Here is a 16,363-nt window from a genome sequence, read left to right as displayed (position 1 = left end):
CAAAGAATGTACAGATGTGCTTTATACAATCGATGTATGTATATGTATGGACTGTGATAAGAGTTGTAAGAGCCCCTAATAAATTGTTTTTAAAAAAAGACTAACACCCACACATCTACCCTTGGCAGTTGACTGAGTCCATTTTAGCACAGTTTGGGGTCCCCCTTCCCATTCTGACTGCAGACCCCTATGCCCTCGCTTATCATTTATTTTTTCCTGACAGAATTCTTCGGGCTACCCCAAAGAGGGGACCAATAACTAGGACCCATGGTGGGGGGGACTGGGAAGAGGAAGTGTGACTAGGGGAGTTGGTGGGATAGAGCAGGTTGGGGCACACACCTGGAGGCCTGCGTCTGCCTTTGCCTTTGCCTTGTCCCTGGGCTCCCTCTCCCCAGCCCAAATGGCCCAGACTCCCTCCCTCCCTGAGCCTCCCTGAGGCCACATGTGACTGACTTCTCCAACCAGAGAGGGGAGCTCTTCTCTGGAGCAAAGCTGCCTGAGGTCAAACCCAGCTCTGCCACTTTAGTAGCTCTGTGGTCTTGGCAAGTTTCTCATCTCAGTCTTGACTTCTTAAAAAAAATTTTTTTTTAATTTTGCCTAGATTGCAAACCAAGTGGGAAAACCACACCAATCCAGGACCCTTACCTAGAGATTTCACAGTCTAGTCACATCATATGATCTTTAGACCACATGAGGAGGCTTCCAAAGATCCTAGAAAATGGAATGAAAAGATGATGGAATTTTTTCATGAACTATTTGAAGCTCCGTTGTGTTGTATTTCCATCTCTGGTAGCAGGCCGGTTACATGATGGGCTGGAACCACACGGTTAGCAGTTCAAAACCACTAGCTGCTCTGAGGGAAAAAGACCAGGCTTTCATCTCCCATATACAGTTTGGGAAATGAACAGGAGCAGTTTCACTCTGTCCTATAAGTCAGAATGAGTTGGTCGCTATGAGTCAGGATCCACGCAGTGGCTTGCTTTTGTGTTATCGTCTCTACATACTGAGAGTGACAAGGGCCTGAACATTCCATTTCCAAATGAGCAGCTTGCGTGGGGGCACTCACCAGGGACTCACCCGGAAGCTGAAAATGTCCCATTTCAGAATGCAACTAGAGAGGGGACACCTTGGCCCCTCCTCCCACAAACAAGCTTGCTGCCCCTGCCCCCCCGCCCAACAAGGCCAACTCATCCTGAGGGCAGCTGCTGCAGGCTACACAGTGCTGGGTGCCGAGCTGGTGTCACACTGGGTGCTGTGCACTCCTTCTCTTGTGTGAAGTCACTCTGCCTCGTGGTGACCCCAGGAGTCACAGAGTTCAACTGCTTAGGAGTTTCTTGGCTGGATTGTTAAAGGAAGCAGATCAGCAGGCCTTAGCTTGCACAGGGGGCTAGCTGAAAGGTTGACAGTTTGAACTCACCCAGAGCTGCCTCAGGAGATGGGCCCTGGCGATCGGCTTGAGAACCTTGTGGAGTAAGTCTACTCCCCACACTCAGGGCACCATGAATCAGAATCCACTTGATGTTAAACAATAACCTGTGGGGCAGGTTCTTGGGGGGCCCGCGTGGCCGAGTGTGTTATGTTTTGGGTTGTCAACCATAAGGTGAGCAGTTTGAAGCCCGCCCTGCTCTGAAGGAGAAAGATGGAGCTGTCTGCTCCTGTTACAATTTACAGCCCCAAACCCACTGGAGCCATTCTACTCTGTCCTGCAGGGTGCTCATGAGTCAGTATTGAGTCGATGGCAGTGAGGCTTTGGTTTGCTTTATTTTATGTGAGGGAAGTTCTAGTCTGGTCACTGATCCTATTTGAGGAAGCTTCTAGACCCACAGTTGGCAAGGGCTGAAAGTGGGATTTAGACATCAGCTGGGCCCAACCTTCCACCAAACAGATCTCCTTCTTCTTCTTCCCCCCAAAAGCCACCTCCAGGTTCCCCTGGTGGCAGGGCCCATGTGCTTTCCTCCTCCTTCTCTGTCCTCAGAAGCCAGTGCTGTGGTCTGCGTGCAACTCCCCATTGTTCTCCGGAGGTGGTGGTCTGTGATTTGGCCCCTGAAGAACCTCTCGGCCACTTGCAAGGGATGACGCCACTCACACAGCTCTTTGCGTGAGCCCTGAGAGAAAGGAGGCTTGCTCCAAGGCTATCAGAGGGGCGATGAATGCTGGGAGTGGATTCCACTCTGGTCAGGACCCAAGGCACCCAGCCCTCCCCAAGACATTGTGCGAGCCAGGCCGAGCCTCCACACACAGTCCCTCCTGCCCCACCCCAGGCAGGGTAGGGCCTATTCAGAAAGGATTTTAAATCTAGCTGCCAGATCCCTGGACCGAAGAGGCAGGGAGGACCGGCCACCATGCACAGCTCCCACCACCTCCCGCTGCTCCTGTGGCTGCCCCTGCTGATGCTGCTGGCCACTTCAGGCACCGCTGGCGCCCTCACCAAAGAAGAGAAAGTTTTGGTGGTAGATGCTCACAACAAGTACCGAAGCCAAACCAACCCTCCAGCCGCCAACATGCTGAGGATGGTGAGTACAGCCTGCTGAGAAACAAGGGGTGCTGGGCAGGGTTCCCCTGTTGCCATCCACAGAGATTCATCCCTCTAGTTAGGGATCTCCAGTGTCTAGAAGCTCCACGATATCTTGATAGGTATCCTCACTTTCTGTTACTAACCTCTCTCTTTCTCCACCACACGGTCGTCTCCAACCTGCACCCTGTAGAATTGGGATGAGAAACTGGCGAGCATTGCAACGGGCTATGCTAAGAAGTGCATATGGGCCCACAACCCTGATCGTGGGAGGGTCGGCGAGAACCTGTATGCTATATCAGGAAACGGATTGGACGTGCAGAAGGCTACAACCGATTGGTACCAGGAGCTAGATTTCTACAACTTCACCACAGGTGTCTGCCAACAGGGAAAGATGTGTGGCCATTACACACAGGTGAATCTGGCTGGGAAGGGCCTGGATGGAGCCATGAGGGCTAGAATGGGGCTTGGGCCAGGGAGCTCAATGACAGGACGTGGTGAGGTTGCCAGGGCTGGGGCTACGGCTGAGCATGGGGTCATAGCCTGGGCTGAACCACAGGGGCAATGGTAAATATAACAACCAGTGATATTGTACTTTTGGATGACAACTCCTTTTTGTCACTCCTATATTATTTAAAAGGAGTCCTGGCAGCATAGTGTTTACACGTTGGGCTGTTAACTAAAAGGTCAGCAGTTTGAAACTACCAGGAGCTCCTCAGAAGAAAGATGAGGCTTTCTCTTCCAGTAACAGTTACAGTCTCAGAAACACAAAGGGGCAGTTCTACCCTGTCCTATAGAGTTACTGTGAATTGCAATCCACTCAAGAGTAGGAAGTTACCTTTGGGGTTTGTGATTTACAGGGTAAATTCATAAAATTTAAGAGAAAGCATATAAAGATTGAGGAACTGTGTATGTGTGTTTCATTGTACCTAAGTTGGTATTGTTCAAGGTAGGCATATAAAGGCATTAATCATAATCCAAAGGTAGCCACTAAGAAAATCCTTAAAGGTATGTTTACAAAAGACATGTGATCAAAATGATGTACTCTGAAAATTCAACTGAATGATTTTTTAACCACATTAATAGAGAAATCAAGTAGTTTACGACATCTAGGGAACAAATAGTTAAATAGCAGTGGTAAGTCTGACCTTCTCTGTAACTATTTTCCACATAAATGACGTTAGTTGTATTAAGAAGCAGAATTTGACAGGTTGGATTTCTTAAAAACACTGGTTTATGTACTGTCTACAAGAATCTCCCATTAGATACAAAGACACAATTATGTTGAAGGTGAAAGGATTGAAAAGGACTTCAGAGAGCACTGGTCTTTACTCAGTCCTCATCAGACTGAGCACATGAGACAGATCACCACACAAAAAGAACCTTATGTATTAATAAAAACTTGCATTCAGACTCACTCACTGTCTCACTCACTCACTGACTCACTCACTGTCTCACTCACTCACTGTCTCATTGTCTCACTCACTCACTGTCTCACTCACTGACTGTCTCACTCACTGACTGTCTCACTGGCTGTCTCACTCACTCACTCACTGTCTCACTCACTCACTATCTCACTCACTCACTGTCTCACTCACTCACTCACTCACTGAAAAAAAATTTTTTTTAAAAAAAGCTTGCATTCAGCATCCCTAACAAATAAACAAAACTCAAACCCACTGACATGAAGCTGATTCTTACTCATAATGACTTTATAAGACAGAAATGCTCCTTAGAGTTTCTGAGACAGCCAGTCTTCAGCCTCAGCTTTTTCCTTCAGAGTTGATAGTGAGTTTCAACTGCTGACGAAGTTCACAGTCCAATGCTTGACCCCCTGTGTCAACACGGCTCCTTTCCCTAACAACAGAGCCCTGAAAAAGATACATCGTCAGGGAATAGAATGGAACAGAAAAATAGTTTCACAACAATTCATGGAGAATTAGTAATACCTGACTTTTAATAAAAGGACAATCAGACCAATAAGGAAATGGAAAGATTTGAATAACACTAAGAGCCAATAGATTTAACATAGACAGAAACACTACCCTACAATAACAACAGAACACACATTCTTCTCAAGTGCACATGGAACATTCTCTCTCACCCACTCTTACTGCCATCAAGTGGATTCTAACTCACAGGAACCCGATAGGACAGCACACACCTTCCCCTGTTGTTTTCCAAGGCTGTAAATCTTTACAGGAGTGGAAGGTTCAATTTTCTCCTGCTGACATTTTCTAGGATAGACCATAAATGTTAGCTCACAAAACAAATATTTCTCTCTCACTCTTTTCCATTGAGTCTATTCCAATTCATAGTGACCCTATAGGATAGGTTAGGACTGCATCTTTGCATTTCCAAGACTGTAATTTAAAAAAAATCCAACCACTTATTGTATTTTCAGTGGAGGTTTACATAGTAATTTAGATCCTATTCAATAATTTCTACAGGTGTTGTTCATTGGTGACATTGGTTACATTCTTCATAGTGAGTGAATATTCTCATTATTTTCCTATTGGATTTTCTCTTTTTGAATGCTTGTGTTTTCAAAAGTAGTTTTATTGGTGTGCATATACACACACACATCACATAGCATACCATTCAATCATTCAGTCATATTAAGAAAATTTGTGCATTAATCGACAAAGTCAATTCCAGAACATTTTTTCTCTCATACTTAATGTTGTTAATTCACCATCCTAGCCCACATGATCCCTGCTATGACTCTAGGCATGTATTATTTCAGTTACTGTCTATAAAACTAAAGAGAATCATACAAAACACCAACAGAAAGCAAACAAACCAACCGAACAACACTGACTAACAATCCATAGAGAAACCTCAATTAAAAAGAAAGCAGAAAATATTAAAAACTGAAATAGCTTTAACACGGATCAAAAAGAAATCCAATGATAAGGCGTTACATTTTAGCCTAATGACAGCTTCCATAACAGACTTTACAGAGCTGTCTGTCTGATAGCAAGCCTGTGCACATCCCTCAGCAATGCTCTTTGTGGGCGTCGAAAACCTTGTCCTTCTCCTGAGGAGCCACTCTTCGTTTCTAACTGCTCACCTTGTGGTAGCAGCCACAAAAAGGCTCAGTTAATTTAAAACATTGAATTCAACCCAGTTTTTTTAATCATATGAACCCAAATTAGAAATCAACAGCAGAATATTAGATGAATCCATTTAATAAAGAAAAATGGAAATGTCACAAATATGTATAAATGAATCTTTAAATAAGCAACGGGTCAAAGAATGAATCAACAGGGAAATCTATCAAATACCGGGAGGAAAATGAAACACAACATGCCCAAGTTAATGGATGCAGTGAGAGGAATGCAAAACCCACCCCCTTGCCCATAGTCTGTTCCTAGTGACCCTATAGGATGGAAGAGCATCTCCGCTAGGGTTTCCGAGGCTGAGAACCTTCGTGGCAGCAGGTTGTCCCAGCGTTCTCTCGCAGAGTGGCTCAGGGGTTCTACCTGTGAATCGTCCAGGTAGCAGCTAAGCTCCTGACTGCACCACCAAGACTCCTGAGAGCAGCAGCTTATCACAGGAAAGCCCTACACGAAACAAGCCTCAGACCAACCCCCTAAGGTTACAACTTCAGGAACTAGGAAAAGAGCAGCAAGTCAGACCCAGAGGTAACAGACGGAAATAATAAGGCCAGAGTGCAGATAAGCAAAATCGAAAAACACTGGAGACATCAACAAACTTTTGGCTCAGTCTGCTGCTCCGGGTGCTACACAGGCTCTGGTGCCTCTGCCAGCTGGGGAAGGGCTCTGCTGCTGGTGGTTCTTTCTGGAGGTTCTCGTTCTGCTTCTGAGATGGCTCACTTTTAGACCCAGCAGAATGGCAAACCCGGTCTGTCTCCCAGTGGGAGTCCGCTACCCCTTACTTGCATGCTCCACCCAGCTACAGAGACTGGATTGAAGAGCCATCCCAAACAATCTCACCTGAACACCCGTGTTCTTTAATACTTCTGTAAGGGAACTAACACCAATGGGTGACTTTGCTGAGCAGACCCTTGTTTTTTCACAGGTTAGTTGGTGACCAGATGTCTGGGTTCAGGGCACTGGCCCTAGGGAACGTCTTTATTTCAGCTTCTTTACTGGGCAGTCTTTGGAGTTCCTTGGACATCAGTCTGTCTTCAACTTCAGTGTCTGAATTCTTCCCCCAGGGTCTGCCTGCTTGCTCCCTGTCTCTGCTGTCCTTTATGTCACTGGAGAGTGACAGGTTGAGAACACACCTGGGACTGATCAGAGCTCATTGACATAACAAAGAGAACCCTATTCCCACCTAGGATTACAGCCTCAGACAAAGGAGGTTAGGGTTCCAGCACACATTTGGGAGTAGACAGTTGAATCCCTCACAAGTAGTTGCTCAAATAGTTCAAGTTCAACCTCATGATCCCAAAAGGTAAAAACTACCCAAATGTCCATGAGCAGATGAGCAGCACTGTTTGGTGCAGGGCTCTCTGGTGAATATTTGTTTTCTTTTGTTAAAAAATCTTCTTCTGGTGAAGTAGGTGAAGGTTTACTGTGCAGTTCAGCCGTGTGCGTTCAGCAATTCATACACATTGGGCTTCAACACAGCCCTTGCAATCCTCACAACACCCCAGCACTTATTGCCCTTCTTGTTTCCAGTGGTCTTTCCTACACTCTGACTGTGTCCTTGGGTGAATGCTGCCTTTTCCGTCTTAAATAGTTGATTATTCTAACCTGGGGTGGGGGTAAGGGGATTCAGCTCTTGATCTGAAGGGGAAATAAAGACCACAGTGTTGAGGCTCCCAGCAGCCTCTCTCTGGCTTTTTGTAAATTGAGTTTGGGTCCACACTGTCTCCCAGTGTGTCCAGGACTTTCTCACGCGATCCCTTCCAGAGCTGTTGGTAGTGGTAGCTGAGGACCATCGGTTCTGGTTTCAGAGTTGTGGAGGCTGATGATTGCGTTGGTCATTTAAATATGTCTTTTCATTTTCCTCAAGCTTTTTTCCTCTGGACAGAAAGTGATCAGTCATTACACCTTAGCTGCCTGTCCATGATCTTCTAAGATCCAAGTCGCTAATCACAAAGTAGGATATAGAATGGTCGTTATGCCAATTGACCTTGATGGTCCTCCAGGATGGTCCTGAGGCCTCAGGACTAGTAACTCATCCTTCAAGGTGTTTAGTTATGCCTAAGAAGTTTTCAATGCTTTGTTCTCTGTATGCGCCACCATATTCATGGATATGTTTGCTGCAAATATGTATGCTGGCAAATATACATATGCAGATAACCCTCTGCCCTACCCACATACAGCTCTGGGTACACTCCCACTCTCCCTCCCACACCTGTTCCGTCTGCATGTCTCTTCAGGCCTCCACTCAGAGATGACTGCTATTGCAGGGTTATGTACCTAACATTTTTGCCTTTGATTGCCTTGAATGCTTGTCAGTTTCCCACTGTGTTCCGCCACCTCCATCATGGTTTGCTCCTCTCTTCCTCCTGGAGCCCTGGTGGCACAGAGGTTATGCATTGGGCTGCAATCTGCATGGTCAGCAGTTTGAAGCCACCAGTAATTCTGGCCGAGTGTGTTAGTCCGGGTGCACTAGAGAAACAAATCCAGAGACACTCATGTGTGTGTTGAGAGAGAGTTTTATATCAAAGAGCAATTGTACATTAAGAAAACATCCCAGCCCGGTGCAGATCTTGTCCATACGTCTGCTATTAACCCATATGTCGATACTAGTCCATAAATTCCTCTTTAGACTCATGCAGCTAAGCAATGACACCAAGTGCAGGAAGATCACAGGCCAGTGGGTGGAAAGTCTTGTGGATCCAGTGGCAGTAGATGCATCTCAGCGCTGGCAGGGGTCTCCATGTGGCTCCTCCAACTCCAGGGCTTCATCGGTGTAGCTCCATGTGTCTTGTCAACACAATGTCTCTCAGGAAGTTAGCGTGTGTCCTGCCTACAGCAAGCTATTTATCTCCTTAGAGCCTCCACATGAGGTCATCAAGCTGTGACATGATTGACAGGCTGAACTCCACCCCTTCACTCTTAAGTCTCCAATGGACAACAGATTATGGAACTACCACAGGGAGAAGGGTGGGCTCTCTACTCTAGTAACTATTCCAGTCGCCAAAACTCACAGGGGCAGCACTTCTAGCCTGTCCTATGAGGGTCATTATGAGCCAGCATGGACTCGATAGAAGGGAAGGTGTATAATCATTATTATTATATATTGCCTTTCCTTTCAGCCAAATTAACACTTGTCTACCTTCTAACCTATGACTTCCCTTCCTCTCTTCTTTTCCTACCTTTGAGAATCATCGAAGAAAACAATATGGTCCTTATAACTTTCCAAATATCAATTGTATCAAGCATATTTAAACATATGTTGCCATCATTTCTACATATTTACTTCCTATTTGGGAAAAAAATTTTTAATGTGAAAACTTATTGATATTTTGTAATAGTTCTTGGTTACCTTCGTTGAGCAGTTGGTGGGTGTGAACCACTGACCATGTGGTTTGAAGCCCAATGCCTAACTCACAGTGCCACCAGCGGTTGTAAAAATATGCCTTGAGGGGAACTGATCACAAGATTGGATGTAAAACCCACCCACCCCCAGAAGCCTAAGAATAGAAATGTGGATGAAGGGAGTCACCCGCTATGGAAGATACAAAATAACAAAAATCATATAATTGATCAAGGATTCATGAAGTTTTAGGGCAGAGAGAGGGAAAAAGAGGAGCTGATGCTACGGACTCAAGTAGAAAGAAAATGTTTTGGAAATGATAATGGCAACATATGTAGCAGTGAGCTTAAGACAATTGCATTATGAATTGTTATAAGATCTGTAAGCCTCCTGAAAACATGACTGATTTTTTAAAAATGCCTGCAGTATTTCCCCCACCCCCCAAAAAAGAAAACCCAAAAATTGTTGCCATGACCTCTGCTTTAGACTACTTTGTTTTGCTTTGCATGGCCCCCTTCCGTCTCTTGGCAACCAATGTGTAGACTGTGCTCTGCCTTCAAGGATGAGCTAGTGAAGATGTGCTTCCTTGCTGTGACAGTTCTTCCACGAAATGCTGCCGGGGCCTGATCCTCCCGGGAGCCTTGGCTTCCCAGACTCCTTCACATTCGAATGTTGGCAGTTTGCCCCCACACACTCTCTTCTCAGTTTTCATTTTCTCACACTCCCCCCCTCCTGTGCAGGGTTTCCTGGAGAATTTGGTGTCCCCAGGGACATAGTTCCCTAGGCTACAGGCCGTTGGGTTTGGGTGGGGAGACAGCACACAGGGGCTGGACCATCCTACCCAGGCAGGGCCAAACTTGTGTATTTGCCTCCCTCAGGTCGTCTGGGCCAAGTCAGAAAAGATTGGCTGTGGCTCTCATTTGTGTCCTAAGCTGAAGAACGTTCCTGAATCCAATGTCCATATTCTAGTTTGCAACTATGCACCCCCGTGAGTGCTATGCCCTATTGCGCTATGCCTGGGAGCCCTGGGGATGGGAGGTGGGGGGGCAGGTGTGTGCCTGTAGGGGTGGGGAGGCCCATGGGGAGGGCTGAGGAGTGCAGAGCCTAAGGAAGCAGGGTCTGCTCTCACTGAGGACCCGAAGGAGCCTGGGCTTGCCCAGGGCATCAGTGGCAGAGGAGAAGCTGAGCCTGGGCTCTTCTGGAAGCCTCCGGTCCAGGAGGGTGTAGGGGTCAGAGGGGCAGCAGACACATTCCCCCAGCGCCCTCCCCCTTGTCACTTGCAGGGGGAACGTGGTTGGGGAGCAGCTCTATGAGGTGGGGCCACCGTGCTCAGCGTGCCCTGCTGGCTATCCCTGTGAAGAGTCCCTTTGTGGTAAGTTGGGGACCAGGCCAAGGAGGGAGGGTGTGGAAGGAGGGTCATGGGGAGGGTGGGGACAGAGGAGAGGCCGAATGGAACTTGACTCCCCAGGGCTGTGCCCCACTTGGCAGACGGGCCCCACTGAAGCTCCCAGTCCCTGTGTGTATCCACGTTGGGGCCACTATTCAACTGGATGGGATTTCCACCCTTCCACGGAAGCATGGTGTGGCGAGAGTGAGCTGTCTTTAGGGGGCATGGTTTGCAGTAGTAGTGGGTGTGGCTAGACTGGTGGGCGTGGTCTGGGTCCTGAGGCACCAAGGAAGCAATGCAATGGGGCAGTAGGAGTAGGCATCCAGCTGGAGAGTGCCCTGGAAGGTGGAAACCCGAGCAGAGAGAGAGGAAGACTTAGATGAGGATGGTGAGTGGAGGCACAACTATGTCAATAACAACCAAGTCTTTATTAGCATTGCCGGTTATATTCGCTAGAGAGAGTGTGCGAGTGTGTGTGTGTCCTCACAGGGCACAGGGCTGCCTCACCTTGTGTGCAGGTAGCTAAGAGGGATGGGCTCCCACTTCAGCACTAATGCTAGACCTTGTCTATCTTATCAGGACCCAGCAGAGGTCCCGAAGAGCCTCAGGATTTGCCTTGCCCGGTGACTGAGGCCCAGACCTCCCTGGCAACTGAAACCTCGGGCTCTAGTACACTGGGTGCCCCCTTGTCCCTAGTAACTGAGGCTCCATCCTTCTTGGTAACAGAGGGCCCGGTGCCCCTGGCAACCAAGACACTGCCTGCTGTACAAACGGAGGCCCCATCTTCCTTGGTAACGAAAGATCTCCCCTCCTCAGGGGCAAAGGAGGCGCCCTCTTCCTTAGCAATGAAAAGTCCCCTCTCCATGGCAATGGAAGCCACACCTTCTGAAACAACTGAGGTCCCTGCCTTTGGGGCCACTCACAGTCTGCTTTCCTTGTTTGAAAAGACAGTTACCATCCCCATCTCCACTCAGGCCCCCTCCCCCAAGTCAGAAGACAAAGGCACTGGCAGGACAAGGGCTCCCTCTCAGAGTCCAGAGAGATCTCTGACCCCCAAGATGCCCCTAATAGGGACTCCACAGCCTCTCCTCCATGCCCAGAAGACTGGGGCTGTGGGCCCTCACCAGTGGGCTGCTCCCAGTGAGGTCTCGGCTTCAGTTTTGCCAGTCCCAGATGATCCATGTCAGGAGCCAGCCACACTTGTTCACCTGGGGCACACTTCCTCCAGGGCCCTGCCCCACCTCTCCACCCCCTCTGCCCCAGCTCAAGCTGTGGGTGGGCGCGTCCTAGCCCTGCACTCTTCCTTGCCAGGTTAGGCGCGTGCTGTCTGCTCTCCCTATCCTCCTGGCTCACGCATGGCAGCACCCTGTCCCCAGCTCAGATGGCATGGGTTTAGTGGGAGCATGTATCCTCCGAGGTGCCAGCTCCCCAAATGCTGGGTGCTTTCCTTGCATGGCTGGGGAGGTGGGTGAAGATCAGGCAGGGCTGTTTCCAGGCTGAGGCCAAGCCTCTTCCTTGCCCAGTTTCAGATGTCCCAGAAGAAGAATCTATTAAGGCGCCAGAGAAACCGAGCCCAGCAGGGTCCAACCCAGGGATGCCAAACCCATTGAAACCGAGTGCAGAGGAGACCGTCATTCCCTTGGGACCTGGTGTGACAGGACTCATCCCAGCAGGACCCAGTGTGGAGGGGATCAACCTGGCGGAACCCGGTGCCACAGGGCCCATCTCAATGGGACCAAGTGTGGAGGAGTCCCCCATTGCATTGGGACCAGATGCCAGAGGACTTATCCCAGCAGGACCCAGGGCGCAGGTGTTCAACCCAACAGGATTTGGTGCCACGAGAATCTTTTCAGGGGGACTGAGTTTGCAGGGGACCACCATTCCATTGGAACCTGGTGTCACCGGACTCATCCCAGTAGGACCCAGTGAGGAGGGACTCAACCCAACAGGCCCTGGTGCCATAGGGCCCATCTCAGTGGGACCTAGTGTGGAGGAGCCCACCATTCCATTGGGATCTGGTGCCACATGGCCCATCCCAGCAGGACCCAGTGTGGAGGGGCCTCAGCCAGTACGACCCAGTGGCACAGGGTCCATCTTGGTGGGGCGCTACTGGACAGAGCCCAACGCAATCATACAGAGCCTAGGAGGGTTGACCCCCACAGTGATGGGCTCTGACCCGCTGACTCCAGCAGAGTTAGAGGAGCCGAACCCCCAAAATATAGAATCACTGGATCAGAAAATGCCAGAAGAGACCGTGGTAGAAGAATCGAAAGAGGAAAACCCAGACCAGGGAGAGTCATACTGGGATGAGCCATATGAAGAAGAGCCCGATATAGATGACATTAACGAAGACCAGTTCTATGAGGAAGATGAACTGAAGCTCACAAGGCAGAACCCGGGAATCCGCAAACCCACAGTGTCCAAACCCGCAGGGCCCGCCAAACCCAAACCAGCAGTGCCTAAACCCGCAGGGCCCGCCGGACCCAAACCAGCAGTGCCTAAACCCGCAGGGCCCGCCGGACCCAAACCAGCAGTGCCTAAACCCGCAGGGCCCGCCGGACCCAAACCAGCAGTGCCTAAACCCGCAGGGCCCGCCGGACCCAAACCAGCAGTGCCTAAACCCGCAGGGCCCGCCGGACCCAAACCAGCAGGACCCAAACCCGCAGGCGGGCCCGCCGGACCCAAACCAGCAGGACCCAAACCTGCAGGGCCCAAACCCGCAGGCGGGCCCGCCGGACCCAAACCAGCAGGGCCCAAACCCGCAGGCGGGCCCGCCGGACCCAAGCCAGCAGCATCCAACCCTGCAGCCCCCAACCCTGCAGGGCCCAACCCTGCAGCTCCGCAACCTACAAAGCCAAAATTTACACTGCCCAAAATCAGTGTGTCAGGCCTGCCAGACATAAATATCAACTATAACCCATCTGGACGCAAAACCACGCCCCACCTGCAGCCCGAACCCGAGGCCGAGCCCATTCAACATGAATTTACTTCTGATTGTGTCAGGAACCCCCTCCGAGGAGACCTGGTCCTATTGCTTCCCCTTTTGTTGCCGGGAATCTTCTGAAGCGCATGCCACTCAGGCTAGGCCACTGGGGGAGCCTGAGCCTCACACCTGCTCCGGACTGCCTTTCTCAAAGTGACAGGCCACAGCGCCCTGGGCAGGTCCACCTCTGCCTCACCCCACACCAGCCCCTGGACTCCTCCAGATTCCTGACAGAGCCCATCACAGGCAGCGCTACCCCGTGGCACCCTCAGCTGGCTGCCCACTGCTCTGAAAAGTGATCCCTTAGCGACCTGCGCCCTTTCTCCAGTTTCCTTGAGACCACCGGCCTGCTCTCCCAGAGGACACAGGAGCTTGGGCGCTTCCCAGGAGTTCCTTGCCTTTCCCAGTCCTATGGCCATGCCCTCCAGGCCTGCCCCCGGGAGTAGCTCCAGCTTGCCCACAACCCCCCTGCCATCTCCCCCTACCCAGTCTTTAGTCCCCCGTACAGGATGCTCTCAGCAAGGGTTCTCAGGAATGGAAAGGCTGGGGTACCTGTGCAGCCTCCACAGAATCCTGGGGCACAGGCCAAGCTGTGAGCTGCGGGCAGCCTGCCAGCTGTGCGCCAGGCCTGACCCTCACCTGCCCTGCACCTCAGTGCTGGAGGTGGGTGGGGAATTCTATAGATAGCTCTGCTTGTCTGGCCTGTGCACACCTGCCTGCTTACAGGTGGATGTGGGGGTGGGGGGTCCGGCTTAGTGTCCCTCCCTCTTAAACACCCGTGTGGAGGGGGAGGTGGGCTCTGTGCTGGGTGCTCCTTCCCCTTACTGGCCTGTGTAGTTGGGAAGGAGGTAGGGAAGGGCAGATGAGGCCAAGCCCCACCTGAGAGGGGTTCCCCACCTGTGGGGAAGGCAGGCATCTGGGAAGGGAAGCAACCCCGTTCCTGAATAAAAGACTGCCTAAGGGTATCTCATGTCTCCGTGCTTGCAAGGGGGCAGAGGCAAAGGAGGGCTCTTTGGGAGTCCCCCAGGGGGCTACCAAGTCAAGTCCATCAGGCCTTCTCCACTCCCCAACTCCCAAACACACTCACCTGTCAACTGTTCGTCCCATCAAAATCTTCAGGATTCACTTCAAACCAACAGGAAGAACAAAACTGAAGGAGGGTGTGAGGCTCCTCCCTTCCACCCCCCCACACCACCCCGGCCTCACACAGGCTCATGAGTCACCTGTTAGGCCGAGGCACAATGGGAGTGGGGATGTAACATGGGATGGGCGGGATTGAGGTGTAGCATAGGATCACTTTACAGCGGTGCTTCTGGGAAGTCGGAAATGAATCTCAGGCATGGCTTTGCCAAACTCCGACGATTGGAGAGTTGGTAGAAAGCTCTGGCCTCTTGTTCTCCCCAGGGGTGCACAGCAGACTCGGCCAGGAGGGACATGGGGCCGGCAGGTGGAAGGAGTTAGGAGAGACGGAGACTTAGAACCAAGGTTGGGAGGGGACATGGCAAGTGTTTCCAGCCCAATGCAGGCCAGTGAGCAGTTACCCAGACAATCATCTTCGCGACCTGCTCACCAAGATGGTTAGTCCCCTCTCTCCTCTAGGGGGCAGCTGCGGAGTCAATTGCTTTGATCAGGAACGGCTCTCGCAAAAGTTAGTTAATAGTGAGCATTTAGAATGAAATACTATTGTAAAAAGCCCACAGCATGACGCATTGACAGAAATGAGGGTCTATGCAAATAGTGCCAACACGTGCCATGCAAGTCCAGTACAGGATGGCAAGTCACAAAAGTGCAATAGATAGAAGACACACACGCACGCACACACGCACACCAAGTGAGTAACCAGGAAGCTTGGACAGAGCACTTGGGTAGGGTTTCTTTCATGGCTCTGTGCATGTGTGTATGTGTGTTCCTCTGTCTTAGCCAGGAGGTCTTGCCCCATCTCATGAGCACCCTTTATTTTGATGACTCGTTCTGCTTTTGTGTTCTGGTGGTTTTTGGCACAGTCGAAGGTCATGAGGCGTTTTCCCTGTTTGCTCTGAGTAGTTTTATGGTTTAAACTCTTACATCTAGGACTTAGAGTGCAGTTCGGTGCCCAGGCTGTCACCACGGGGAAATCAGCATGCTCCAAAGCCTTTTGGTTTGTTAGGGTCCAGTGATGAGCTTCGACCACACACATGGACACAGTATCTGTGAAATCACAGCTTGATTAAAGCATAGTCAGTTCAAAAGAAATGAAGCATGTAACCTCCTTCCTGGGGGACGGACAACAGAAAAGGGGGTGAAGGGAGACGCCGGACAGGTCAAGATATGACAAAATAATAATCTATAAATTATCAAGGGCTCATGAGGGAAGGGGGAGCGAGGAGGGAGGGGGGAAAAGAGGACTTGATGCCAAGGGCTTAAGTGGAGTTCAAATGCTTTGAAAGTGATTAGGGCAAAGAATGTACAGATAGATGTGCTTTATACAATTGATGTATGTATATGTATGGATTGTGATAAGAGTTGTATGAGCCCCTAATAAAATGTTTAAAAAGAAATGAAGCAGCCCCCCACCCCTCCCCGGGAATTGAGAAGGGACATTCTCTAGGGGAATGCTTTGAGTTTGTAAATGACGCTTTCAAGAGGGAGGGGGTTTGCCGTTCTGTACTTGGTCGAGCTACCTTCTTATTAGTGACTGGGTCTGTCCTTGGGCCACAGACATTGTTTCTTTTCAATTTATCTTGGCTGTGGGTGGCTCTGGGCCAGCATGCCTCAGAAGGATCTTCAAGTACAGTCCTGTGTCAGATGTTCCCCAGGGCCAGGATTCAAGGTGACAGTGTTTCTCAAGGCAGATCTCAGAGTTCTTTGCTCATCACAAAGTGGACTGGTCTCTCTCATGGAAGGTGGCCGTAGTCTGGTTGAGGCATCATCAAGGAATCGGCTGGTACCTGCTCATAAACACCTTTTTTTTTTTTTTGTGGAATTGCTGAAGCCCGCCTGCAAGGCACAAACCTTACTGAGGTGTGAGATAGGGATGGGCCAA

At 50.1% G+C, this 16,363-nt stretch overlaps 1 protein-coding gene across 1 annotated transcript; it reads left to right on the top strand.

Moving 5' to 3' along the window:
- The first annotated feature begins 2,342 nt into the window (after positions 1-2,342).
- On the top strand, positions 2,343-13,261 carry LOC142452518 (peptidase inhibitor 16-like). The gene is made up of 7 exons (XM_075553799.1): positions 2,343-2,513; positions 2,706-2,927; positions 9,850-9,959; positions 10,255-10,343; positions 10,938-11,498; positions 12,551-12,774; positions 12,869-13,261. The coding sequence occupies exons 1-7, from the start codon at positions 2,343-2,345 to the stop codon at positions 13,259-13,261; spliced, it is 1,770 nt and encodes a 589-aa protein (XP_075409914.1).
- Positions 13,262-16,363: the final 3,102 nt, after the last annotated feature.

This window comes from Tenrec ecaudatus, chromosome 7 (genome assembly GCF_050624435.1).
Source record: "Tenrec ecaudatus isolate mTenEca1 chromosome 7, mTenEca1.hap1, whole genome shotgun sequence".
In the NCBI taxonomy this organism is placed as follows: Eukaryota; Metazoa; Chordata; class Mammalia; order Afrosoricida; family Tenrecidae; genus Tenrec; species Tenrec ecaudatus.
The sequence above is the reverse complement of the archived record's forward strand: the minus strand, read 5'-3'. Positions and strand labels throughout refer to the sequence as shown.

What these genes read in the sequence shown, in the direction of transcription:
- LOC142452518 (XM_075553799.1), top strand. Translation starts at nt 2,343, where the DNA reads ATGCACAGCTCCCACCACCTCCCGCTGCTCCTGTGGCTGCCCCTGCTG. An exon ending in TGTGTGGCCATTACACACAG is followed by an intron (nt 2,928 to 9,849) that starts GTGAATCTGGCT and finishes TGCCTCCCTCAG; the next exon opens with GTCGTCTGGGCCAAGTCAGA. An exon ending in CTGTGAAGAGTCCCTTTGTG is followed by an intron (nt 10,344 to 10,937) that starts GTAAGTTGGGGA and finishes CTATCTTATCAG; the next exon opens with GACCCAGCAGAGGTCCCGAA.